The sequence below is a fragment of the Mytilus trossulus genome, chromosome 14, assembly GCF_036588685.1.
Source record: "Mytilus trossulus isolate FHL-02 chromosome 14, PNRI_Mtr1.1.1.hap1, whole genome shotgun sequence".
NCBI classification, from domain to species: Eukaryota; Metazoa; Mollusca; class Bivalvia; order Mytilida; family Mytilidae; genus Mytilus; species Mytilus trossulus.
Genome location: NC_086386.1, coordinates 78,827,465 through 78,855,430, shown reverse-complemented (window position 1 = coordinate 78,855,430; position 27,966 = coordinate 78,827,465). Strand labels below are relative to the sequence as shown.

Sequence of the window (27,966 nt, the reverse complement as noted above, 5' to 3'; positions counted from 1 at the left end):
TTGGATGGGGTTTAATGAAGTTAAAGAATAGTGCCCTTAAAATGAAGATTAGAGTAAGGGCGGCAAAAAAAATACAGATTAGAGAAAAAGGGGTTAATTTTTTAAAGATAAGAGAAAAAAGGGGTTATTTTTTTTTTTAAAGATTTGAGAAAAAAGGGGTGAAAATTAAATGTTTACAGTATAAAAGACACCCCCCCCCCCCATCATCCAGACCCTCATATAAGAATGATGCGATGTACAATGTACGTCGTGGTTTCGTTCTCTTGATTCGTTTTTTGGTTTGTAGAAAGATTTCTAGAGGGCGTGTTGTCAACAGGAAGTTGTAATCAACCGCGGGAAGTTTAATTTGGCGCCAGATATTGAGAAAGAAGACAAAGAAACGTCCAACAAAAAACCTACAAATTCTTGAATTTATTTTCATTTACCTGAAAATTATAGCAGATACAATGTTTGTCAACAAAAGAGGTAAGTGATAAGCGCAATAAATATTGCAATAAAATGAAAAAAGAAACAAAAAAACTCAAAATTTGAAAAAAAAACCTTTATAAAATCGGACTTGTTTGGCGTACCCAAACACTTGTTATTGGTTATTTCAATAAAAAGGTCAGAACCTGTGTAACAATGAGACTCTCATTATATTATTTGACCTAAACAAGTAAATTAGATTTTTAAATTGATATTTTCTTGATACTGCTTGTAAAAGCTTCAATAGGTTTGGGGTAATTAGGAAGTCTTGATCACTGTTTTATTTTTTGCTTTGATGGCATCATTGGAGTGGATCACAATGATGTAAATCGTCTAGTTTTGTTGGATTATGAGCTGTTTAGCAGACAAGCTTGGGCCGTACGGTAGTATGTCTGAGCTCATTCCATATCAAAAAGTGGATATTTGCGTGTCCAAAATGGATGCACTGATTCCTTGCTGCTGAAGCCGACTGAAGGATCCATTTAAATCTGACCTCAAGTGATGAAAAAAATAATTGGTGAATCTGACAGTGACAGTTATGATATTTACTTGATACTAATGCTTTAGTTTCAGGGGCAGATCCAGTTATTTTTTAAAGGGGGTAAACACTGGATAACATGGAATGTCTCCATTCAGCCGGTTGGGGACAACCCGCCAAATGGGGAACTATTCCCCAAATGAGTAGTAACCCCTCATTTGAAAAATTATTTCATAGTGCTAAAAACAATATTTACTAAAAATCGGTGTTTTTTGTTAAAATGGCACCAATTTATAGAAAAAAGAACAACTTCTTCCAAAGAACTATATTTTTATTACAGATTTAAAAAAAGTTAGAAGCCTTGAAAATAGTCAAATTTTCTAAGTTTTCATAGGCTTGTATCTTCTTAGTAAATCAAGATGGGGATAATCATCTTTTAGAAAAGAGGGACGAAAGATACCAAAGGGACAGTCAAACTCATAAATCTAAAACAAACTGACAACACCATGGCTAAAAATGAAAAAGACAAACAGAAACACAATAGTACACATGACACAACATAGAAAACTAAAGAAAAAACAGCACGAACCCCACCAAAAACTAGGGGTGATCTCAGGTGCTCCGAAAGGGTAAGCAGATCCTGCTCCTCATGCGGCACCCGTCGTGTTGCTTATGTGATTACAAATCCGGTAAATAGTCTTATTCGGTAGGTCAAATTCATGAAAGGGAAGGGGATTGCAGTTACGACGCAAGGAACATATCCAATATCATTTGTGAAATGGTTATTCCATAACAGTCAACCAACTCGTGATGGCGTCCGTAAAATTTACGAAGGGATGATTTCAACTTCACCATTTGGAACTCTTGATTTAATAGCTTCCTTGTGAGCAGTAACCCTCTATCAAGAAAATCATGATAGGAAATGCAAGCACGGGAATATCGTATCAATTGAGAGATATATACCCCGTATGCAGGTGCTGCTGGAATGTTGCTACTTAGAAATGGAAAGTTCACAATTGGAAAGCTGAAATCATCTCTTTTGTCGTAAAGTTTTGTCTTCAACCGACCTTCATTATCAATTTCTAGATGTAAGTCAAGATATGAAGCTGACTTAACTGTATCTGTAGTATCCTTTATCTCCAATTCGATGGGATAGATGCATTCCACTTAGTCACCAAATTTTGAATTGTTTAGTGAAAGAACGTCATCTATATAGCGTAAAGTAGAGTTAAAGGATATTGCTAACTTCTTATCTTTCTTCCTAAGAAGTTCCTGCATGAAGTCAGCCTCATAATAATAAAGAAACAAGTCAGCAAGTAGAGGGGCACAGTTTGTTCCCATTGGGATGCCGACAGTCTGTTGAAAAACACGTCCTCTGAACGTAACAAATATGTTGTCAATCAAGAAATCAAGCATCTTGATAATATTGGTTTCAGAGAATTTTTTGTTTGAATCAGAGTGATTCTTTACAAAGTAGGATTTATCCCTCCCTAAGACAAGATACTTGTAAATATGCAGCAGTTTTCATGAATATGCGCCATTTTACGAAAAAAGACTCAGTTTAGAAAATTTAGTTTTTTAGCACTAACAAATGATTACTCAAATGAGGGATTGTTACTCATTTGAGAAACAGTTCCCCATTTGGTGGGTTGTGCCCAACCTGTTCAGAAGCATATTGATCCTCACTAATAAAAGGGGGAGGGTGGTGTTCTAAAACCCTGGAACAAATCCCCCTCTTGATTTGCCATTTGAATAAGGCTGCATTTAAAATTTTAGTGAGATAAATGGAAAACTGACCTGATTCTATTGTACAAGTTGTCTCTACACTCTACGTTGTAGTTCAAATCTTACAATCACTTGCCTAAAGAATAATATTCTGACATTTTACTTAAGCAACTAATAAAACTTTTGCAAATTCTTTTACTATGCTCAGCTATAAGTGCAGAGTAAGGAGATGGTGCTGTATATCTAGGTGGATATTGGTTAATGGCTATGAGAATAAACATTTTTTTTCTAGGTATTTCGGGGAAAAGGACCCTGGTCAATAGCTATAAGTTTCTGTCATGAAGATTGAAATAAATTTTGAGATCGTTTGGGAATTTTGCTCCCAAATTTGGAAAAATTTAGAATGGGTCAGAATATCAGACTATGTGGAAAGCTAGAAAAATCAATGTTTAACAGCTGTGAATGTAATGTGGAAAACAGGATGGTCGTACAAAGAATATTTGACTTTAAACGTCCACCAGAAAATTATGTGGCCCTTTTGAAAGTTACTAATTATGTAAACTAAATCCAAGAAGATGCTTTACATGGCAAAAGTCATGTTTCATAAAACTTTGTGCATTATTTCAGATGGGAGACAAGAAAAGGTTATGTTTGACAAGATCACGTCAAGAATACAGAAGCTGTGCTATGGATTGAACTCAGATTTTGTAGACCCTGTAAGTACTTCATTGTTTACAAGTAAGTAATGTCACAAGATTTTGTAAAATTATCATTGATTATTGGGACCAATTGTACTGTAGCAACTTGATAAACAAACATTTTATACCATGCAAGTTTTTAGCTCACCTGGCCCAAAGGGCCAAGTGAGCTTTTCCCATCACTTGGCGTCTGTCGTCGTCGTTCTTCGTCCGTCGTTGTTAGCTTTTACAAAAATCTTCTCTGAAACTACTGGGCCAAATTGAACCAGACTTGGCCACAATTATCATTGGGGTATCTAGTTTAAAAAATGTTTGGCGTGACCTGGTCAACCAACCAAGATGGCCGCCACAGCTAAAAATAGAACTTAGGGGTAAAATGCAGTTTTTGGCTTATAACTCAAAAACCAAAGCATTTAGAGCAAATCTGACATGGGGGTATAATTGTTTATCAGGTCAAGATCTATCTGCCCTGAAATTTTCAGATGAATCGGACAACCCGTTGTTGGGTTGCTGCCCCTGAATTTGTAATTTTAAGGAAATTTTGCTGTTTTTGGTTATTATCTTGAATATTATAATAGATAAAGATAAACTGTAAACAGTAATAATGTTCAGCAAAGTAAGATTAACAAATAAGTCAACATGACCGAAATGGTCAGTTGACCCCTTTAGGAGTTATTGCCCTTTATAGTCAATTCTTAACCATTTTTCGTAAATCTTAGTTATCTTTTACAAAAATCTTCTCTGAAACTACTGGGCCAAATCAATCCAAACTTGGCAACAATCATCTTTGGGGAATGTAGTTTAAAAAATGTGTGGCGTGACCCAGTCAATCAACCAAGATGGCCGCCATGGCTAAAAATAGAACTTAGGGGTAAAATGCAGTTTTTGGCTTATAACTCAAAAACCAAAGCATTTAGAGCAAATCTGATATGTGGTAAAATTGTTTATCAGATCAATATCTATCTGCCCTGTAATTTTCAGATGAATCTGACAACCTGTTGTTGGGTTGCTGCCAAGGTTGGGCGGTAAATACCACTCCCGGTTTTTACCAGTGGTATTTACCGCCCCGGACAATACTACCCAAGTGGTCAATACTGGCAAATACTGGTCAATTGAAATTTTCATGGTTGTTTCTACTAATAATTGAAGTAAAATCTTGATAAAAAGTCAAATATAATGTGTCAGCTTATAAAATTAATGAATTTGATATGTTTTATACATCTATAACACTTTTTCTTACTGTCACTGATTTAAAATTTAGTTTTTATGAATTATAATATAACATACTTAAGATATATATATATATATACAAATTTATAATTTATTTAAACATGTTTAAATAAATGAATTTTTTATTCAAAATGTATGATTTTACAGGTAATTAAAACTAAAGGTAAATAAAACTACAGGTAAATGAAGTTACATGGGTCTTTTTACCTATCACCTGGCATTGCTAGGTGTGAAAATTTAATTGCTAAAACAACAGCCTCCAATAAAAGTTGACAGTACATGGGTTGAAAGTAATAAAATTGATATTTGAAGACTCCCCTAAACAATAAATTATTTCCTGTCCATAGCTATTTAACTGTGAGATAAAAACCTTCTTCATGCTGGAAAATTTGAAGTTAAGGGACAAAAAGTTTTTATCCTTTAACTATAATATTATGTTCACATTAATCAATATAGATTCCTGTTTGAATTAACAATAGATTTCAAAATTAAAGCATTAAAAATGATTTGAACACCTTCTATATAAATTAATTATTAATTGTAATTATAATTGACCAAGTAGATAGAGGTTTTTATAGTGATGACCACTCAAAATTTCAATCAGGCCAAGTTCATTATAGATAGAGATAATTGTAAGCAGCAAGACTGTTTAGTAAAGTTAGATTTACAAACACATCACCATCACCAAAACACAATTATGTCATGAATCCATCTGCTTCCTTTGTTTAATATTCACATATACGAAGGTGAGCGACACAGGCTCTTTAGATCCTCTAGTTTTTTTTGTCTTTTTGTTTTTTGACCAGACCTACATGTGTTCATTAGTTGTTTATAGCATATTTTTCTTGCTAATTTTTAGGCAGCAATTACGTTGAAGGTTATAAATGGATTATATCCAGGTGTCACCACTGTGGAACTTGACAATCTGGCTGCCGAAACTGCTGCTACTATGACAACCAAACATCCAGATTATGCCCAATTGGCTGCCAGAATTGCTATCTCAAATTTGCACAAGGAAACAAAGAAAGTCTTCAGTGGTAGGTAAAAACGGGACGATATTGAATAATGATGACATCTTTTTTACAGTTAATTATATTTTCTTAATACTAGCAGCTGCAGATTCATGTAAAAGTTCAAATTAAAAAAAAATAACCGTTATGTCTACAATAACAGGCCAAACATAAAATGTTTTAAAACAGTTGCTGAACTGGGTGTTATTTTCGACAATGAAAATTTCAGATTTGTAAATTAATAAAATTGTCTCTTGATTGTTATCCCATTTTCGAAGAGTCTTCCCAGGTACGATACTTGTATTTTGTATTTACATGTGGTTTTAATTTTAAAAATTATGTGGTCCAAAAGTGAAAAAAGAACTTCTCTATATAGGCAGGTATGTATGAAACACATATCAGTAGCCAGGTAAAAAATGTACATTTAGGCCAAATAGTTTCTTATTTCCCTATCTACTTTGTTAAGAAATGTTTTTTTGTCATTTTTCAATAAGCACTGTCGGAATGTCTCTCCCATAGACCATGTAGACTCAAATATATATATTTTTTTTTAATAAAATAAAAAAATTCTACCTATCCCATTTTCTTACAAAGATGTAATAGGAAACACTCAGGGCTCACGCTACCAGGCGAAGTGGGCGAAGAAGTCTCTTTCCCGACCGTCACTTCGCTTTCCCCGACCCCTAAAAGCGAAAAGAAGTCGCCCTGTTCTTGAAGATACTCGCTTACAGTGGCTTCCGTCATCAGACATTTTCAATTTTTACCATTGAAGTTGATGAAACATCAATTTTTTATTGATATTAAAGAAATTTAGACATAAACGATTCATTATCTTAAGAAAAGAGGTTGAAGTATTGTCTTTGAAGTCTGTAGCAGGTTATTTGATAAAAATATACTGAGTGCCAATGAAAACGCAACACTTGGTTTTTCAAAAATAATATTTATTTTAGAAATGATGATCTTTCAAACAAATTGTTCTTGAAAATTAACAATTCTAACAATAGATCGATATCAAACAAAAATGTTTCGTTGTCATCTTTCAGACGTTATAGGTAAACGAAACATCCAATGTCGAATCATCAACTCAGTCCTAACTAAACATGTTACAGCCCTGTGGTGCAGCGCAATCTCGACAGCGCCGTGGAATTAATCATCCCGAACGTTTAATGTGATCTCGAGGAATGTTATTCCATTTGTCCCGCAAAGCAAACTCAAGCTGACTTTATGATATTGGTGGTGGTTTTGCTTGATCGGACCAAAATAGGGCGAAACACATGACATTTGTTCAAGATGGGTGTCAAATGTCTATGTAACCACCACTGACGGTTTTTGGTACATAATGAATGATTTTTGGTCTACAGAATTCGATGTTTACGCCTGACGGCCGTTTAGATATCACCAAGGAAAGACTTTGGTGCTCTTTAACAATCTCTGTGCAAATGGTGCTTTACTGAAATTGCTCCAGTGGTTTTACCGTGACCACCATTGAACTCTCGTGACCTTTTACTGCCATCAGAGTCAATATTGGATATGTTTAAGACCAAATGTATCGATCTGGCTAAGCGTTTCCTGCTTTTTGTACCCCGGGATGTGGCTTATCATTAAATGATCCATTTTTGTTGAATTTGTGGAAGATTTGGGTTATTGTAGAGGCTATAACTTCAGTCTTCTCGTAATTGTATGCTGTAAAAGGCTTCATTGAATCATGCTCAAAACTGCATGTCGCTGGTTGTCAGAAAGTCTTAGCATTAACTCAGATGTTTATTGCAGTTTCCTAACAATAAGGGTGGGAAAATTCGTGACATTAGCCAAGCTTTAAATTACAAAATCGTGAAAATGGTGCGTATGTTGAAAAGCGGTGAACTCGGTTTATGTCCGTTCAAAATAACCCTTACTTTGCATTTGTTCCAAAAATCACTCAACCGTAAAGTTGTCGACAATTGTCTTAAAAGTCATTTTTAACAAACTATACAAAGTTCTAATATAAATAAAATGAAAATCATAAGATTTTTTTGAAAAACAAGAGTGTTGCGTTTTCATTGGCACTCAGTATACAACTTGTTATCACTTCGTGCATTTCCGCTTGTTCCGGTGCTTGTTACTCGAAAACGTACATCAACCTATATTTCGGCGGCAAAATAAGTTTGTTTCTTCATTTGAATGTGATACAAGTTGCCTCCAGTAAGTGTTTAATCCATTTATTGCATTGAAAACGTAATGTTCCCTTCCAAATAACTTGTCAAACATCGTTTATTTTTGTAAATTTTCTTGCATTCGTCCGCCATTGACTGATTTCTAAACTACGGATCTCAACCGGACCAGCTATGAACAAAATCCGTACTTTTACATTAATTACTACGGACGCACGGATGGAACAGCTGACAGAAGAATATTGATCCCAAAGGGAAAAAATACGTATTCCACACGAATTAAAAGACTTGGTTACATCTAATTGATTGGTGTATATAATTCTCTATATTTTTTATGGATTGTTTCAAACTATTGAGTAAAGTTGTTTAACTCTTAGACTATCATGACTATTATCAATATATTATGGCCAAGCTTAATAACTTTTATTTTTTTTAATGAAAAACACAAGATAGGTTTGAATATTAAATTGTAATTGATATATTATAATTTCTTTACCTTTTTAAGATAAAAATTTTTTTTTTTAGTGCTAGATACTAAATATTTAATTGGTAGTTTCTCACAAGAACCTGAGTAAAACTTAACAACTTTTAATTTGAAATGTTGCTTTAATTGTATACTCAGATATGAATTGAACATTATAAAAAGAACATTATTTACATATGACCCTTTATACTATATATGCTATAGTATAATCCAAACATTGTAGCTCACCGCGCGAAAGAGCACTTCTCTTTCAAATCTCACCACTTCTCCCTATCAGTTTCAAAAAGAGAAGTCACTTCTCCCTATAATTTTGAAGTAGTGTGAGCCCTGAACACTTAAATAATTGATATGGCCTTAAACAAATATTTACATTTTCAGAGGTCAGTGATGATTTATATAAATGGATCAATCCAAAAACAGGAAAACATTCACCAATGATCTCAAAGGAAACCCATGAAATCATCATGAAACATGCTGATGTAAGTATTGATCAGGATTTTATGTTTTGATAACTTATTTTGTACTCGGAGTACTGAGTAAAGTTTTATAAACGAGGGCCAGATGTCTCAGGTTCTGTAAAAGTCAGTTTTATGTCCAACTTAGGGGTATTATGTTTTTGGTCTGTCCAATCGTCTGTCTGTCCCACTTCATGTTAAAGATTTGTCTGTCCCGTTTCATGTTGATTATGAACACAAAATGAACCAAAAAAATGTGTAACACCTAAACAAAAAAACACTGAATTACAGGCTACTGGATTGGGACAGGCAGACATACAGAATTATGATGGTTTTATAATGAATAATACTTGAATTAACATAAAATTTTTTCATTTTAAAGAAAAACGAATGTTGAATGCAAAAAAATATCAATAATTATTGTATCTCTTTATGTTTTATTTAAACTTTACAGAAACTGAATTCAGCAATGATCTATGACAGAGATTTCAGCTACAACTATTTTGGGTTCAAGACGTTGGAAAGGTCATATCTGTTGAAAATTGACCAGAAAGGTAAGGCATTTCAAAGGTCATTAATAATCACTGAAAGGGTTGGAGACCTGATAACTGGTTATTTCATATCTGACTGTTAGAAATATTTTCACCTTTTAATTTTTGTTAGATAAGAAATGATTAAGCCATACCACTAATAAATGTTATTTACCCCATAGCAAACACTCAAAATAAAACAAAGGAAACAAAAATCAATTTAAAGTAAACGAAATTCCATGTTGCAGTCCTGAATTTTGTTTCATAAACAATTGTTAAGTAATAATAATTTTACATGTCTCAACTAAAAATGACTTGTTTTATTTTATTATAGTTGCTGAACGTCCCCAACACATGTTGATGAGAGTTGCTGTAGGAATACACGAAAATGATATAGAGGCTGCTATTGAGGTAGGAATATAGAAAAAAAAAAAGTTCTCCGATCCTTGAACACAGCATCTTTAGTTTTAAACAGATTGATACAGTGTCAATACTTGTATAAAAAGAACTTGGAGGTGTGGTATGATTGCCAATGGGTGTCATCTTTTAAACATTTGGACTTGAGTGGGAAATATCACACTTAAAGATGGATCAGGATGCAGAATATGTTTGTTATTATTTTTTGCAAGACTAGGCAAAAATTCATGGGATGATCAGTTTAGTGTACAAAAAATTATCATCAAAAATACAATGTACACTCATACCTACCTTGATGACCACTTGTCTCAGACCCTCATTTTCAGACCCTCTCGAGTCATTTCAATTATTTATCTCTTCAGCGTTTTTTAATGCCCCACCTACAAAAGTAGAGTGGCATTATGTTTTTCTGGTCTGTGTCAGTGTGTGTCCATCCATCTGTCCGGCTTCAGGTTAAAGTTTTTGGTCAAGGTAGTTTTAAATAAGTTGAAGTCCAAACAACAAACTTTGTACACATGGTTCCTATGATATGATATGATCTTTCTAATTTTAATGCCAAATAAGAGTTTTTACCCTAATTACATGGTCAAACTGAACATAGAAATGAAAGTGTGATTCGTGTAATGGGGACACATTCTTGTTTAGCACAAAATTGTCATTCCCACTTTCAGCAACATTAATTCTAATGATTTTAACTACCAATATAATCATGATTTTGGAACCTGCATGTTTGCATTAATAATCATTATTTTGTTTTCTTTCAGACCTACAATTTGTTGTCAGAGAAATGGTTCACTCATGCCTCACCAACATTGTTCAATGCTGGAACATGTCGACCCCAGCTGTCAAGGTGAGTATTTAACAAAGAAGATGTGGTATGATTGCCAATGAGACAACTATCCACAAAAGACCAAAATGACACAAACATTAACAACTTCAACATTGAGCAAAGCCCATAACGCATAGTCAGCTATAAAAGGCCCCGATAAGACAATGTAAAACAATTCAAACAAGAAAACTAACGGCATTATTTATGTAAAAAAATCGACGAAAAACAAATATGTAACACATAAACAAACGACAACCACTGAATTACAGGCTCCTGACTTGGGACAGTTCCATTGAAAAAACTACTATCTACATCTAGAAATTGTCTTATGCTTGATTAGCCTGTCAGTTTTTACAATTTATCTAAAATATGCATTTTCTGGAATGATTCATTGATCAGGACATAACCTTGAAGTATATCATTCTAACTCTAAAGAAAAACAATCAGGTTACCTAATATTGTTGACCTTTGTCTGATAGTAAGAGTAGTTAATGAATATTTGATTACAGAACAATTCCCAAGGGTACTTTTAAAAGCTCTAGCGCACTAACTCACTGCTCAAGCGCACCGGTGAAGTTAATATCCATAGAAAAAGGGATAATTGATCTATGTAGGAAAATTATAGAAAAGTTTGGGGAAATATGGAAAATCAATGAAATTAGCATTTGAAGATCAAAGGAAACACTAAAATCACTTAAATAGGTGATAACTGAATTTATTAAATCACTGAAATAGGTGATAATGAAATCACTTGTTTAAGTAGCACCCCTGACTGATTAATAATACATTGGTGATGGGTATCAGAGCAACTTTTCACACTATAATGCACTATAATTCTCATTTACAAATATCTGGGATGCAGGTGCTGACAAAAACTGCCTTCCATATAGTGAATTTCATATTCTGAATTAAATGCTTGATGATAGTAATTACTGTGGATTCATTTATTTGTGTGGATTGAGGAAAACTTGTATATATTCGTTGATATTTATTTTGTTTTTTTGGCAAAGTCTGCATACATTACTAAAGAAAATATTTAATTCGTTGAACATTTAAATTTGTGGTTCCCCTGTACCCTTGAAATCCATGAAAATTAGTATCCATCGAACATTAATGAATCTGTAGTAACTGGATTCTTTAATGAATTGTCAATTTTGTTTTTCAGCTGTTTCTTATTGACCATGCATTCAGACAGTATTGAGGGGATCTACGACACCTTGAAACAATGTGCCCTTATATCCAAATCAGCAGGCGGGATAGGACTTAATGTACATAACATAAGAGCTACAGGAAGCTACATTGCTGGGGTATAGTTTTATTTGGAATAGTCCTAGGGTTATTCCATTAAAATGTATGTCATAGGGTAGGAAGGGAAGTTTACTTATTGAATGTTTGTAATGGGTCTTTTTCAGTAAGTTTCCATTACCATTATGCAAAATTATCTAAAAAAAAAAAAGGTTCTGTTTTTTTAGGGATAATTCAAGTCCCTTCCTACCCTCCCATATACATTTTAATGGAAAAGCCCTTATGTTTCATGTGCAGAATAGAAGTTTGTTATAAACTTGATGAAATTAGAATGTCATGGTATTTTGCTAATTTGAAGTAAGGTCTAATTTAAGAAAAAAAATGTATGGATGGCTTGGAAAGGACATATGTTTAGTGTTTTATAATGTTGGAAGTAATACTATTTTGTTAAAAACGAAAATAAAAAGTTTTGGTAGTTTTATTTACACAAACAAAAAGTGATGTCAAACCCCCTTACATTATTTTTTTCTGGAATAGCCTCAACGGTATTACTTTTAAAGAAAATACATGTTGCACAATAGTTTTATTCTGTTCATTAAACTTCCTGCATTAGAAGGCTCATGAAATATGGGTTGATTTTCGTAAGATCCGCAACAGAAAAAAATATCTTGTAAGATGGAATAGTTTTTTCAACTTTAAGATAAAAAATTAACCCATAAAAATGGAGTTTCTTGTATGATCAGAATACACATAATTAAAAAAATTGACTAAATGAACTAACAGTTATGATATATTTAAATATATAATTTTTATTGAACTTTTGGTTTGGTTATATTGTAGACAAATGGAATTTCAAATGGATTGTTGCCAATGTTGAGAGTTTACAACAACACAGCCAGATATGTTGACCAAGGAGGCAATAAGGTAACAAGGCAAAGTGTTCTCAATTTCTTTGTATAGATTTTTTAAATCCTGATAAAAATGGAATTTAGTTGATCTTCCACATTATTGATAATACTTTATCTCATATTTTTGTTTTCTAGTATAGTTTTAAAAGTTTTCTTTGAAAATGAAGATTTGTTTTACTGTAAACCAACTTATTTTTCGTGGATACTTTATTTCGCATTTTACACTTTTTAGTCCACTTCACAGCTATTTAATTACGCGATTTTCTGATTAACTAGATGAAGTTTAATATAGAACAATCCAAGTTTTTCATATTCACGATGATTTGTATTCGCATTATTTTTGTAGTGAAAATAAGTTTGTTTACAGTATCTTCCCAAATATACTTGCAAAGCGTACTGAAATACATGTTCTTATATCTTTCAGATTTGTAATATATGTATTTACTTGTATGTACCTATTGGGAAATAGCTTCATACAGTAGGAGAAGAATATTAAGTGCAAAAGATGTAAAAGATTTCTAGCACTTTTGAGAATTTAAAAAAAAAAAAAAACTAGCACACGATAAAAAGACCCACCTAAAAATTTGTGTGCTAATGATTGTTAACTAAACGTCAGTGGCAAATATTTAACGCATATTAAGTATCAGAGAAAAATACTATAAATGAAATGGATGTGAATGTCTCATGTAGTATGAGATTTTAATCCCACAACTGAAATAATCAATGAAAGACAACTGGAACAACTTGCAAAAAAAGGACTGTCCTTCAAACTATCACAATCAGTATGCGCCAAAAACTGTTTTCATCTACATGTCCGGAATCTAACTATCAAAACTTGTCCCTATATGACTATAAAATTTTGAAAATTTTCACTAGTACGAATCCTTATTGGGTCATCAGACTAGTGGTTAACAGTGCAGACTGTCACAATAGTTGATGCATGCAAAAGATTTCTAAATGTACAGTAGTTGATAAAATATATAATTTTGTTTTATTCAGAGACCAGGTGCCTTCGCAATATACCTTGAACCATGGCATGCAGATATCTTTGATTTCTTGGACTGTAAGAAAAACACAGGAAAGGAAGAGTCAAGGGCAAGAGACTTGTTCTATGCCATGTGGATACCAGATTTGTTTATGAAGCGGGTAGAATCTAATGGTGATTGGACCCTGATGTGTCCTCATGAATGTAAGGGACTGGCCGACTGCTGGGGAGAAGAATTTGAAAAGTTGTATACAGGGTAAATATGCCTATTTTGTTAAGAGAAAAAAATGCCAGGAGAAATACAAAATGGGTCAGCGAAATATCCCAGCTAAGGACCCACCCTGTCGCCATATTAAAGATAAACATAAGCACTTAGACATCGGTATTTACAGTCTAAGTTTGTAAATCTTCTAATCTAGCTCAAATTGGTTTTTAGTGGTATCTTAGTATCCCGTTTATTATTCAAATTCGGAGTTAAATTATGCAAACACCTGTGTGGATTGGGACATATGACACAGAATGAATGCGATCTAAGAACTTAAAAATCCCTGATTCGGACCAGCTTGAAAACTGAGCCCATAATCAAAAATTTACATACACATGTTTAGATTCAGTTTTTTTATCAAAGAACCTCAAGAATTCATTTTTAGCTCACCTGGCCCGAAGGGCCAAGTGAGCTTTTCTCATCACTTTGCGTCTGGCGTCCGTCGTCGTCGTCCGTCGTCGTCGTCGTCCTGCGTCCGGCGTTAACTTTTACAAAAATCTTCTCCTCTGAAACTACTGGGCCAAATTAAACCAAACTTGGCCACAATCATAATTGGGGTATCTAGTTTAAAAATTGTGTCCGGTGACCCGGTCAACCAACCAAGATGGCCGCCATGGCTAAAAATAGAACATAGGGGTAAAATGCAGTTTTTGGCTTATAACTCAAAAACCAAAGCATTTAGAGCAATTCTGACATGGGGTAAAATTGTTTATAAGGTCAAGATCTATCTGCTCTGAAAATTTTAGATGAATCGAACAACCTGTTGTTGGGTTGCTACCCCTAAATTGGTAATTTTAAGGAAATTTTGCTGTTTTTGGTTATTATCTTGAATAATATTATAGATAGAGATAAACTGTAAACAGCAATAATGTTCAGCAAAATAAGATTTACAAATAAGTCAACATGACCGAAATGGTCAAATGACCCCTTTAGGAGTTATTGCCCTTTATAGTCAATTTTTAACCATTTTTCGTAAATCTGATTAATCTTTTACAAAAATCTTCTCCTCTGAAACTACTGGGCCAAATTTAACCAAACTTGGCCACAATCATCATTGGGGTATCTAGTTTAAAAATTGTGTCCGTTGACCCGTCAAACCAACCAAGATGGCGACCATGGCTAAAAATAGAACATGGGGTAAAATGCAGTTTTTGGCTTTTAACTCAAAAACAAAAGCATTAAGAGCAAAACTGGCATGGGGTTAAATTGTTTATCATGTCAAGATCTATCTGCCCTGAAAATTTCAGACAAATTGATAGTCAATTTTTAACAATTTTCATAAAATTTGTAAATTTTTACTAACACTTTCAACTGAAACTACTGGGCCAATCATTATAGATGGTGATATATGTACGAGCAAGAATGTTCAGTAAAGTTAGATCTACAAGCACATCACCATCACCAAAACACAATTTTGTCACGAATCCATCTGTGTCCTTTGTTGAATATTCACATATACCAAGGTGAGCGACACAGGCTCTTTAGAGCCTCTAGTTTGTTTAAGTCAAACTAAGTTTAATTTTGGACCCTAATGCAGACAATATGAAAACAGGACCAAAAATTAAACTAAATACACGGTTAGATTTGGCATATCAAAGAACCCCAATAATGCATTTATTGATGAAATCAAACAAAGTTTAATTTGCACCCTTATTCCTAAACTTTTGGGACCAAAACTCCCAAAATCAATCCCAACCTTCCTTTTATGGTCATAAACCTTGTGTTTAAATTTCATAGATTTCTATTGACTTATACTAAAGTTATACTGCAAAAACCAAATGTCTTTGGGCAACGACGCCAATTTCATACCAATATATATACGACTAAAAAATTTTCAATTTTTGTGGTCGTATAAAAAATCCAATGATCAAAAAGACGTGTTTGATATATATTTTGAAAAAATTTACAGGTATGAAAAGGAAGGACGTGGACGTAAAACAATTAAAGCCCAACAGTTGTGGTATGCCATCATAGAATCTCAAACAGAAACTGGTACCCCATACATGTTATACAAGGATCACTGTAACAGGAAGTCAAATCAACAAAATCTAGGAACCATTAAATGTAGTAACTTGTGTACAGAAATCGTGGAATACAGCAGCCCTGATGAGGTTAGTATGAAATATGTGAGGGTGGTTAGGAGAGGGCCCAGGGGAGGCAGGGACCATTAAATGTAGTAACTTGTGTACAGAAATCGTGGAATACAGCAGCCCTGATGATGTTAGTAAGAAATATGTCTGTTTCACCTTCCCAGGGTATACCCTTTGTAAACATGTGCTCAATTTGAGTGTATAAAGATTATTAATTCTTATGCTGTTTAGCACTTTTCAAAAATTGACCAGGAATAAAAAAAAATATGATTTTGTAGAATTTTTTTTTGATCTGGGTCGGGGAAGAGAAACAAAAAAAGTCTAAACAATTGTGATCATATCCCTGTTGCAATTTTTCGCAATTATTTTCTGAATTTACAGTAGTTTACATCGTTAAAAAGTAGAAACATTTTGGATTTAAAGGAAAATATTACAGCTTTATATCATTTTGTGTACTTTCAGTGTTTTCTGATAATTTTTTTTTAGATCAAATGTTGTCATGAAAGCTGTCACAAGAAACCTGAATCCTTAGCAAGGAATTGGAGATTTTAAAGTGTTAATTATATGACAGTTGTGTTCTATTCAAACGATTTTTTTTAGCTTTTGATTTTGCCGTATAAAAAGGGGCTTTCCGTTTTGAATTTTCATTTAGATTCAGTATTTTACTTTTTCAAACAAATATTTAATAATTCTATTCATTTCTTTTCAGGTTGCAGTGTGTAATTTGGCATCCATAGCATTGAATATGTATGTTAAACCAGATAAAACATTTGACTTTGAGAAACTGAAGATGGTGACTAGAGTCATTGTAAGGAATCTTAATAAGATCATAGAAGTCAATTATTACCCTGTTCCTGAGGTAAGAAGACTTCTATAAGATAGTTGAGTACTTTGACCAAAATAAAAAAAGTGTTCCACTATTTGCTAAGTTTTTAATGCACTAAAATGTCTTTGTTTTTATTGACATTTTCTATTGTAAATTTAAAAAAATTGCAGGTCTTCTAATAGACAAAGTAATTAAAAATAGAGCTAACTTTCAATTTCCAATTCTGGCCTACTTATCCTTATTTTTTTCTGAGATGAACTGATACAAGAGTTAAATAATTTTTGTTTCTTCCCAAAAAAATGATCAACAACGTTAACACATTAGTTTCTTCAGTTGACATCTTTGTTCTCAATTTCCAAGTTGTGATGTTTTTCTCAGTAGCAAATTAAAAGTAAATTTATGATTTCTAGGCCAAAAGATCTAACTTCCGACACAGACCTATTGGTATTGGAGTTCAGGGACTAGCAGATGCATTCATTTTGATGAGATTCCCATTTGAGAGTGAAGAGGCCCAGAAACTGAACCGGGAAATCTTTGACACTATCTACTATGCAGCATTGGATGCCAGTTGTGATCTAGCAGAGAAATTAGGTGCATATGAAACATACAAAGGCTCACCTGTCAGCAAAGGGGTATGTACAATTGTAGGGTTTTAGTCTTTACCAACAACAAATTAATTTCCAATGTGAATACCTTGTATATAGGCAAGTCAGTTCTGTTTAATAGGATTTGAAATAATTTAATTAATATGAATATTGCATTTTTGGAAGTAGACTAATAAGTTCCTAATTGATAATAGTCTGGAAGTGAAATTTACTGTTAAGACATTATCTGATGTACAGCTCCAAAGTCCAAACTTGTCCTGACTGTTTATAATTATTTTTTAGACCTTATATATAACTTATAATTACATTGGTTGCAATGAATTACATTGATTTCCCAGTTAAATAAAAAAAAAAGATAATTTCACATGTGAAATAAAAATGGTTATTTCACTCTCTTTCATTGTACGACAATAGACGTTGTCAAGATGTTTATAACAGCGGATCAAAACAGATTGTGAATGCTTAGAAAAAAGATATAGTTCCTTACATGTTTAACATTAATTACTTTAAAAAAAAGCCATTTGCCAATGTAAAAAGAATAACTAATTAAAGAATTTATATATCGAAAAATATTCAACTCCTGACCGAACAACACTGATAAATAACTCATGTGCTTCGGGCATTCATGAATTAATGTTTTGTTCGGTCACTCTTTGAATATTTTTCTCTATTTGAATTCTTCTAATACTTATTCTATAAAGAATAAAGTGAGATTGTGAGTATTGTGTATTACATTGACACTAGTATAGAAGTTCCCTCCTTTTTGTATTTTAGATTATGCAACATGATATGTGGAATGTTAAAGACACTGGCATCAATGACTGGGATACCCTGAGAAAGAAGATTGCAAAGTAAAGTTTTGTTTTGTAATTCATTGATAGAGGAGGAAATTACCTTTAAGGGGGCTCGCGGGTCTAAATGAATTTTTTTATTTAATATAAGATTTCTCTATATTTTTCTGTAAGTGAAATTTATCTTATCCTTAATAGAAAAATGAAATAAAAAAATGGGGTCACCGTTCATTTACACTCACACTCTGCCGTCGAAAGAAGCATACATTTTTGTTAATGTCCTTTTTTTCTGTTGAACTAATAGGAGAAATAGCGGTAATATCGAAATAAAAAAAGAACTAAATTACAGAAATCGCTTAAATTTTACAATTATTTAGTTTATGTACAGCTTTTTTCGAAAACAACAATAAAAAATATAGGTCACCGATGAGTTAAAAAAGATATTTCAATTTTAATGCCAAAAAATGGCATTTTTTAACCAAAGGGAGATAATTTAGAGCTTTTTCAATGATATCGACATTTTAAAAGTCACCTGGGGTCAACACGAATTGATTTTTTTGAATAATTTTTTAACCATATGATAAAGTAACAACTACTGAAGGTAATTAATAGAATTTGTAATGTAAACTAGAAGTTTAATTTTTTCTGAAAATCTTATACCCGCGAACCTCCTTAAGGGCTGTTCCATAAAAACATACATGGGACCCAGGATAGGCAACTTAAATTTGGCACTATGGTTGGGATTGAAATATTGTGTTTAATGAACTTTAAATGTATGCAGGACTCTAAAACTGCGGTGGTCACTGTGTTTTTTAAATGCCTTCCCTGTGTGCCATGTGTGTTTTAATGGAACAACCCTAAGAGTTTCTGCCAAAATCAAATTTTTAGCACTTCAATTTTCCTTCTGACAGCATATCAGTTCTTTCTCTGGAATCTATTAAACTACACACAGATATAGATTAAATCACTGCATCAAGCATGTTACAATTTTTCTCCACTTGAGACCGTTAAATTTTAATGTTTTTAAAGCACGTCTCAGAGGCTGCCTGAGCTTCGTGAATATTCAAATTTTCAGTAAGAGAGGAGAAATACAAAATATTTCATTGTTCGTGGGTCATAGTGGTGGAATCTGTTTCTTTAAATAATTTTAAGATGAAATTTAAACAAAGTTTATCCTTCCTTTTTAAAGATTTGCAGAAAGTTGTGTTCTTTATATCATCGAACATTGCCGCCTTTTTATGAATTCACAAGAGGAAAATTAAGACAAAAAAAAATGAACTGCATTATTGAAATATCCCCAATCATTTGCTGAGAACAAACATTTTCTAGAATTGAGAAACATTTTTCTGACCCTAATTGACAAATGTGAAGCAAACATAAAAGAGCAAGAGAAAAGTTATTAATCATTATTTTATTCATTGACAAGACTACAAGCGTCAAACTTTCTGTAAAACAATATGTATAATGCTAGAACTAGAAAAGGTGAAGATTAGATATTTTCTGATTTATGAAACCCCTTAAAACTTTTGTTGATCCTATATTTCATTTAGAAGAAACATGCATTATTTTCTCTGGCCCATTTGCGTTTCTGTATGTAGAAGAAAGTCGACCTCAAATCTAGTTAACAAGGAAGGAGTGAAATAGAATCCTTTTTATTTTATTTTTCTAGACATGGAATAAGAAACAGTTTATTATTAGCTCCAATGCCTACAGCTTCCACTGCACAGATCCTGGGTAACAACGAGTCTATAGAAGCTTACACCAGTAACATCTACAGCAGGAGGGTATTGTCAGGAGAATTCCAGGTAGGTTGAAAAAAGTATAACATGCAATTACAGAATTCGCGAAAAGTGTAAAATTTTGCATAGGACTGACCCAATTTTAGTATTTTCCAATAGAAATAATAGTAAGAAACAGTAGATTTCCTTCAAGGACCACCAGCGGAAAAAAGATTTGGCTAACTCTGCAATTACTATAAAAGTCAAATAATGGATTTATCTATTTTCATTAAATCCATTTATGATTGGAAAAAAAATGTATTTTTTCATGTATATTTGATTTTGTGGTTTTGCAAGTCTGTACAGTAGCCTAAAGAAAACTTGTTGAAATTTTAGATTTGTGGGTCACCTTTATCCATGAAATTTGGAGTCTTACTGTATTCAAGTATTTTTTGTTCTAATTTTTTAACTATGACCAAAAAATTTATTACTATAGAAAACCATTTATGCTCTCGTTCAAGTCAATATTCCTTTCTATCTTAAAGTCATAAGAAACGAGTGACCGGTGAAAAATTATGTTCTTCCAATTCTTGAACCAATGCATACACACATCATAAACTTAGTCTTCTGTGCACGAATTTATCATTTTTTTCGTGTAAATTTCGTATAATCGTCATTTTTTTTTTCAATCGGTCAGTGTTGTGAAAATATGGCAGGTAATTAAAGTTCGTGTTTTGAAGCCGAAGTTTAACGATGGTCACCTGTTTGTCAACAATCGACAAAAAATAAACAAAAAAGCATGGAAAGAGAGCACGTGTTTAACATGTGTATTCAGATAATAGTTTATTTTAAGGACATTCATGCGTATTGTGATCACCGGAGTTTTACGAGATGGGTTACACTGAGGTCACTTTGCATACGGAAAATATGTCGGGGGAATTGGTTGCTGGAAGCAAGCAATTAAATTAAAGTAAACTTCTTCTAAATATGAATAAATTAAAGAATTTTCTTCAGAAAAAAGTATATGTACATAAGTTTTATAATGAAAACTATCCATTGAGTTATAAAAAACATATGCATTATTTTTTTTGATTTGAGGTTTCTTATGACTTTAAATTAACATTTTATGAAAAGTGAGGGTATACACAATTGTTGATCTTTATATTTTCTAGATTGTAAATCACCATTTGTTGAAAGATCTGACAGAACTTGGATTGTGGAATGAAGATATGAAGAACAAGATTATTGGTCATAGTGGATCAATCCAGGTATGTAATTTGTATAGTCCAAAAAATATGCCATTATGAAACAATGCAAATTGTCATAGAATTGTTAATTTTTTTAATGGTAGCCTAATGCTGAAAATCATCGAAAAGTATTGTGGAAAATGGAATAAAAACATTGATGACTGACCAAAAAAACTGACAAATAAACCAGAAGGTTAAGTAAATGCAATACTGCATCAAATTCAGATTTTCAAAGTTTACTCAACAAAAGTTTTGACATTTTTCTCCCTCATAAACTACTGTATATAGTTCTGTACAATACACTATTTTGTGCCCCACCTACAATACATTTTCTGGTCTGTTCGTTTGTTTGTCCATCCGTTCATCCCACTTCAGATTTAAGTTTTTGGTTGAGGTAGTTTTTAAAGCAATTGCTTTCATGCCGTCGCGTATGGCCATCTTTGTGACCCAGATCAAGCCATAGTATTTTGTTAAACAGGCTCCTGGTCTGTCATTCTTAAACACCTATGTATGTTTTCTAATGCAATACATAGCTTGAAACTTTTGAAAAACGTTAGTGGATTTAAAAAAAGTTCAGCATACGTTCTTGTAGATGTATTTTTGTATTTAGGGGGACAACCATTTGACTATCAAAAAAACATAGACGTCCGAGTGAAAAAAATGCATTTTTATACCTGCGATTCTGTTTTCCGTTCGTACGATGTTTCAACAAAATATGGAATCATTTCAGTTGTTGATTTAGTATTGAAAATTTGACTGAATTATCTTTTCTAATATACGGTTTCATATGTTTAATTGGTGTTTTTTTAAGAAAGAGGTCAGGTGCTCTTGTTCATTCATAAAATTGTCGTTCATTCATAAATTTATCGTAAAATCAAAATCACCACAAGGTTATCAGGTTATACGTAGTGTCAAATGATTACCTGTAATCTAAAAATAGACAAAGTTAACTGACCTATTTTGTTGATTTGTTTGCGCAAATAATTTGGAGGAACGAAACCCTTGTTGAAACACATAACAATGAGTTTGTTTTCCTTTTTTGTCATAACTCCGTAAGATTTATCGATCACCTTACTAATGAAATGGACCCGTCCAAACGTGATAGATGCCAAGTCCAGATGAAGAGATATTTACAATTTGGAATTTTCTAGTTTCATAGATTAAAAAAAGTACATCCTTTTTGGATATCATATTCAAAACTGGGTATGCATGACAAATGATGAAACCATTATCCTCGTCTTTCCAATGGACGAGTCTACTACGTTTGTTGACCCTCGACGGTCCACCTTGTTTGCAATTTTATTTCACATGTTTTCGAAATATTGAAGATCATTTTCACAATGTTTCCTGAAAATTGGATAAATATCAAAGCAACTTAGAGCTGTTTGTTCTTGTTCGTATAATGACGATTTAATGTCATGTTTGTCTGTGATGGCCCCTCTTTTCGGGATTGCATGAGAATTATAGTTATCTCGTACCGCATGAGGATGACACATATCAACTGAGCAATATATAATGTTTGGGACTTAGTTTTTAAAAAATGATGACAAAGTAACATTATGAAAATATTTTTAGTCAGCTGAAATATATATTTATTTTTTACATGTTTTTGCTTGTAAAATATTTTGTTTCTTTCCCGTTTTTCAACATTTGCGTCTGGAAAGTTGAAATGTTTTAACTGAAGTGTTAAATTTAAATTTATTATGAAAATTAAATCAATAAAGGAAATTATTGCCCAGTTACAAACACTACTAGGGGATAATCCATAATAATTTCTCTTGGAGTTTATATGTTTCAGCACATGTATATTTGACCCCAACTTTAGCCTGGTAAACGTGTTGTCTCCTTGTGAAATATAAAACATATTAAAAATGACTTTCTGCTAAAGTCTTTAATTGATATAAAGCTAAAACCTTCTTAATTCTCACTAGACACCACTCCTGTCATGTTTAATTCTTAAATATATGTGGATGAAAAAAAAGTCCCCAAAACATAAACATGGCAGCAATTGCTTTTACAGCCTTTCAGGCTTTGATTGATGAAGTTGAAGTCCAATCAACTTGAAACTTAGTAAACCTGTTCCCTATGATATGATCTTTCTAATTCCAATGCCAAATTAGAGATTTTGTCCCATTTTCACGGTCAACTGAACATAGAAAATGATAGTGCAGATGGGGCATCTCTGTACTGGGGACACATTCTTGTTTTATTGTCGAGCCTGCCACTTTTGTTGCAGAAAGCTCGACATATTGATAGTGATCCGGCGGCGGCTGGTGGCTAACTTCTTAAAAGGTCTATATTTTAGAAAGTGAAAGACCTGGATGCTTCATACATTGTATATAGATGCCTCATGTTACGAAGTTTCCTTCAATCACATGTCCAATGTCCTTGACCTCATTTTCATGGATCAGTGACCTTGAAAAATAAGTTCAGAATTCTTGTAATGTTGAATTCTCTATTATAAGTAATAGGTTAACAATTTGGTATGTGCATACCTTGCAAGGTTCTCATGCCCGTCAGACAGTTTTCACATGACCTTGACCTCATTTCATGGATCAGTGAACAAGGTTAATTTTTGGTGGTCAAGTTTATATCTCAGATACTTTAAGCAATAGGGCTAGTATATTTGGTGTATGGAAGGACTGTTAGGTGTACAAGTCCAACTGGCAGGTTTCATCTGACCTTGACCTTATTTTCATGGTCCAGTGGTTATAGTTTTTGTGTTTTGGTCCGTTTTTCTCGTACTTTATGCAATAAGTCTACTATATTTGTTGTATGGTGTATATGTCTAGCAGGCAGATGTCATCTGACCTTGACCTCATTTTCATGGTTCAGTAGTCAAAGTTAAGTTTTTAAGTTTTGGTCCTTTAATCTAATATTGTATGCCAAAGGTCAACTATATTTGGTGTATGGAATATTTTATGATCTATATGTCAGTCCTGCAAGGTTTTTTTTTCCATGACCTCAATTTCACAGTTCATTGCACAGTGTTAAGTTTTTGTGTTTTGTTACATGGAAGCATTGTTAACTGTACATGTCTGCCTGCCATGGTTCATCTGACCTTGACCTCATTTTCATGGTTCATTTTGTTTAGCTATCTTGGTTATTGTTAAGTTTATGTGACAGTTATAATAAAGCTTTATACTTAGGACTATCAACATAATATCAATGATAAGTAAAGAAGGCGAGACATTTCAGTGTGTGCACTCTTGTATTATATATATAAATATATATTAATGAGTTTGTTTTTTTTTGTGGTACTGTAAATTCAGAAATTATTGCCTGCATTCATTATTGCAAGTTTCATTTTAGACTTAAATGCTATTTTAATTTTTAGGATTTTGAGAAAAATCCTTTTGAATTCATATAAAATATTTCAAAATGCGAATTTAGATTATTGCGTTTACAACTCAGTCACATTTTTCGCCATTATAAAAACTTCTTATTAATTTCTGAATTTACAGTAGTTTATAAAGATATTGTTAAGTAAAGATAAAGGTTGAACAAAAAGTTCTTGGTACATTTAATCTGTTATACCTTTTAATTCAAATTACTTTTCACTTGGTGTCCAGCATCGGTCGTCCGTCGTTATAAACTTTTACAAAAATCTTCTCCTGAAAACAACTTGGCCACAATCATCATTGGGGTATCTAGTTTAAAAAATGTGTCCGGTGACCCGACCAACCAATCAAGATGGCTGCCATGGCTTAAAATAGAACATAGGGGTAAAATGCAGTTTTTGGCTTATAACTCAAAAACCAAAGTATTTAGAGCAAATCTGACATGGGGTAAAATTGTTTATCAGGTCAAGATCTATCTGCTCTGAAATTTTCAGATGAATCAGACAACCTGTTGCTGCCCCTGAATTGGTTATATAAGGAAATTTTGCTGTTTTTGGTTATTATCTTGAATGTTATTATAGATAGAGATAAACTGTAAACAGCAATAATGTTCAGCAAAGTAAGATTTACAAATAAGTCATCATGGCAAAAATGGTCAGTTGACCCCTTTAGGAGTTATTGCCCTTTATAGTCCATTTTAACCATTTTTCGTAAATCTTAGTAATCTTTTAGAAAAATCTTCTCTGAAACTACTGGGCCAAATCTAACCAAACTTGGCCACAATCATCAGTGGGGTATCTTGTTTAAAAATATGTCTGGTGACTCGGCAAACCAACCAAGATGGCTGCCATGGCTGAAAATAGAACATAGGGTTCAAATGCAGTTTTTGGCTTATAACTAAAAAATTAAAGTATTTAGAGCAAATCTGACAAGAGGTGAAATTGTGGATCAGGTCGAGATCTATCTGCCCTGAAATTTTCAGATAAATCACATGACCGGGCGGTTGTTAGGTTGCTGCACCTGAATTGGTAATTTTAAGGAAATTTTGCCGTTTTTTGTTATTATCATGAATACTATTATAGATAGAGATAAACTGTAAACAGCCATAATGTACAGCAAAGTAAGACCTAAAAATAAGTCAACATGACCAACATGGTCAATTGACTGATCCTCTAATGAGTAATTGCCCTTCATAGTCCACTTTTGACAATTTTTATAAAATTTGTAAATTTTCACTAACATTTTCCACTGAAACCACTGGGCCAAGTTCATTATAGATTGAGATAATTGTAAGCAGCAAGAATGTTTAGTAAAGTAAGATGTACAAACACATCACCATCACTAAAACACAATTTTGTCATGAATCCATCTGTGTCCTTTGTTTAATATTCATATAGACACAGGTGAGCAATTTTTGATTTGTATAGATCTTTTGCTCTTATTTTGATACTTAAATTATAGAATGTTGATGAGATCCCAGCAAAACTGAAGAATCTGTATAAAACTGTATGGGAAATATCACAGAAGACAATCATCAAAATGTCTGCCGACAGAGGGGCTTTTATTGACCAGAGCCAATCTCTCAACATCCACATAGCTGAACCAAACTACGGAAAATTGACCAGCATGCACTTTTATGCCTGGAAATTGGTAAGGATATTTTCAATATTTTGTGAATCTTTCAAAAAAGAAGCCATGAAAATTTATGAACAAGTCTCCCCTTTCATCTGTGATGTTTATCAACAACGAAAAAGTTGGAAAGCTTTTATTCCATTTAAAAAAAAAAACCCTGATTTATGCATCATCTTTACATATTGGGTATAAATTTGAAATTTTTTGTATGCTTTGTTACTTCAACATGTTCAACTTGAAACTTGATACACTAATAAAAATGAGATAAGATATGAGACACAATGATGTAGATGTTACTTTAGGTTGCTGACAGCCTTCAACAAAGAGCAAAACCCATAAGCATAGCAAGTTATAAAAGGCAAAAATTACAAATGTAAAACAAAAAAGGTTATTTTTGGTTTGTGAATATGTACCAAATTATGTTTTGATGCAGATTTCATGGTTCACTGATGATGGAGTAGAAGTGTTATATTGATGCATACATATTTTCATATTTAACAGGGTTGTAAAACCGGAATGTATTATCTTAGAACCAAGGCAGCAGCCCAAGCAATTCAATTCACAGTCGATAAGGCAAAGCTGCAGCAGTCTTCCACAACTAAATCTGCTGAGAAATCAGAGTCAAAGACCGAAGGAGATAAACAAGACAACAACATGGCAGCTATGGCCTGCTCACTGCAGAACAAAGATGACTGTCTTATGTGTGGATCATAGTGTTAATTTGTCAACTTTTGTCTGTCTGTCTCTCGTGCTCAAGTTGTCGCATTGTGTTCATTAACTTATTAGTGCAGAGAATAGTTTAGGTCTGGCAATGTTAAAATTACAGTGAAACCTGTCTAAACCGAACTTTATAGGGACCAAAGTTTTTGTTTGGTTATTGCAGAGGTTTTGGTTAAATCAGGTTAATATCTCATGTTTGATGTGACTACTTTTAAGAACATGTTTGGTTTAGTCATGTTATTGGTTAAGCCAGGTTTCACTATATCTTGAATCTCGTAGATATTGTTTCTAAACTACATTATAGTTTAAGATCATGTAATGCCATACTATTCTCACTATATTAGTGCTCAACTTTAATCTTATTTGACTAAAAGTTGTATTGGTCAAAAATGAAATATTGTAATTATCTAGCTTTCTTCCTTTCTAAATGTGTATAGGTGGAGAAATGGGCTTTTCTTCCAAAACTGTGCCTTTATGTATTTAAAATGCAGTGTTTAAGATAATAGTTTCCGAAATCTGCTTTATCTTTCAGTTTATAAGCATTTAGAAGTCAAAACCTGAATTATTTGAGTTACAACAATCTCTTAAGTTTTGGGGGAAATTTATTTTATTTAGGAGCTGGGCTGACCTAATGAACATTATACTATTACTTCTGATATTTGTGAAATGGTCTCTCTTAAAATCATGTATGGTAGTTTCAAGAAATTATTCATTAAATAGAAACAAATTTGATATGTAATATTTTTAAATTATAAAAAATGGATGTGATTATATTGTTATGTTTGGTATAATTGTGGAGTTTCTTAGGAATTACTGAAGTAATATGTTGTGTTAATATTCAGTTGCCATATACATGTGTCCTTTAATTATAGTAATATTTATAGCTATTTATTAAATCAACTCAAACCACAGTTATTTAGTATTTTTATGTGCCATCAAAGAATATGTATATATTATTACCTGTTTGGCACATTGGACATAGAAATGCTTGGCTACTCTCAGTTTATTTCTCTCTTATGATGAGTAAAAGGATAACTATATTTGGTATGTGCGAAGCTTGCCAGGTCCTCATACCTGTCCCACAATTTTCACTTGACCTTGACCTCATTTCATAGATCAGTG

General features: G+C 32.8%; 1 protein-coding gene across 1 annotated transcript; it reads left to right on the top strand.

Annotated features, from left to right (window-relative positions):
• Positions 1–286: 286 nt before the first annotated feature.
• Positions 287–27,755, top strand: LOC134697099 (ribonucleoside-diphosphate reductase large subunit-like). The gene is made up of 18 exons (XM_063559140.1): positions 287–465; positions 3,296–3,384; positions 5,456–5,633; positions 8,619–8,719; positions 9,150–9,249; positions 9,560–9,636; positions 10,407–10,492; positions 11,637–11,778; positions 12,557–12,640; positions 13,624–13,865; positions 15,784–15,985; positions 16,674–16,823; positions 17,201–17,422; positions 18,170–18,246; positions 19,856–19,991; positions 21,077–21,172; positions 25,954–26,142; positions 26,626–27,755. Exons 1-18 carry the CDS (start codon positions 447–449, stop codon positions 26,836–26,838), a joined length of 2,403 nt encoding a protein of 800 aa, XP_063415210.1. The 5' UTR covers positions 287–446; the 3' UTR covers positions 26,839–27,755.
• The last annotated feature ends 211 nt before the right edge of the window (positions 27,756–27,966 follow it).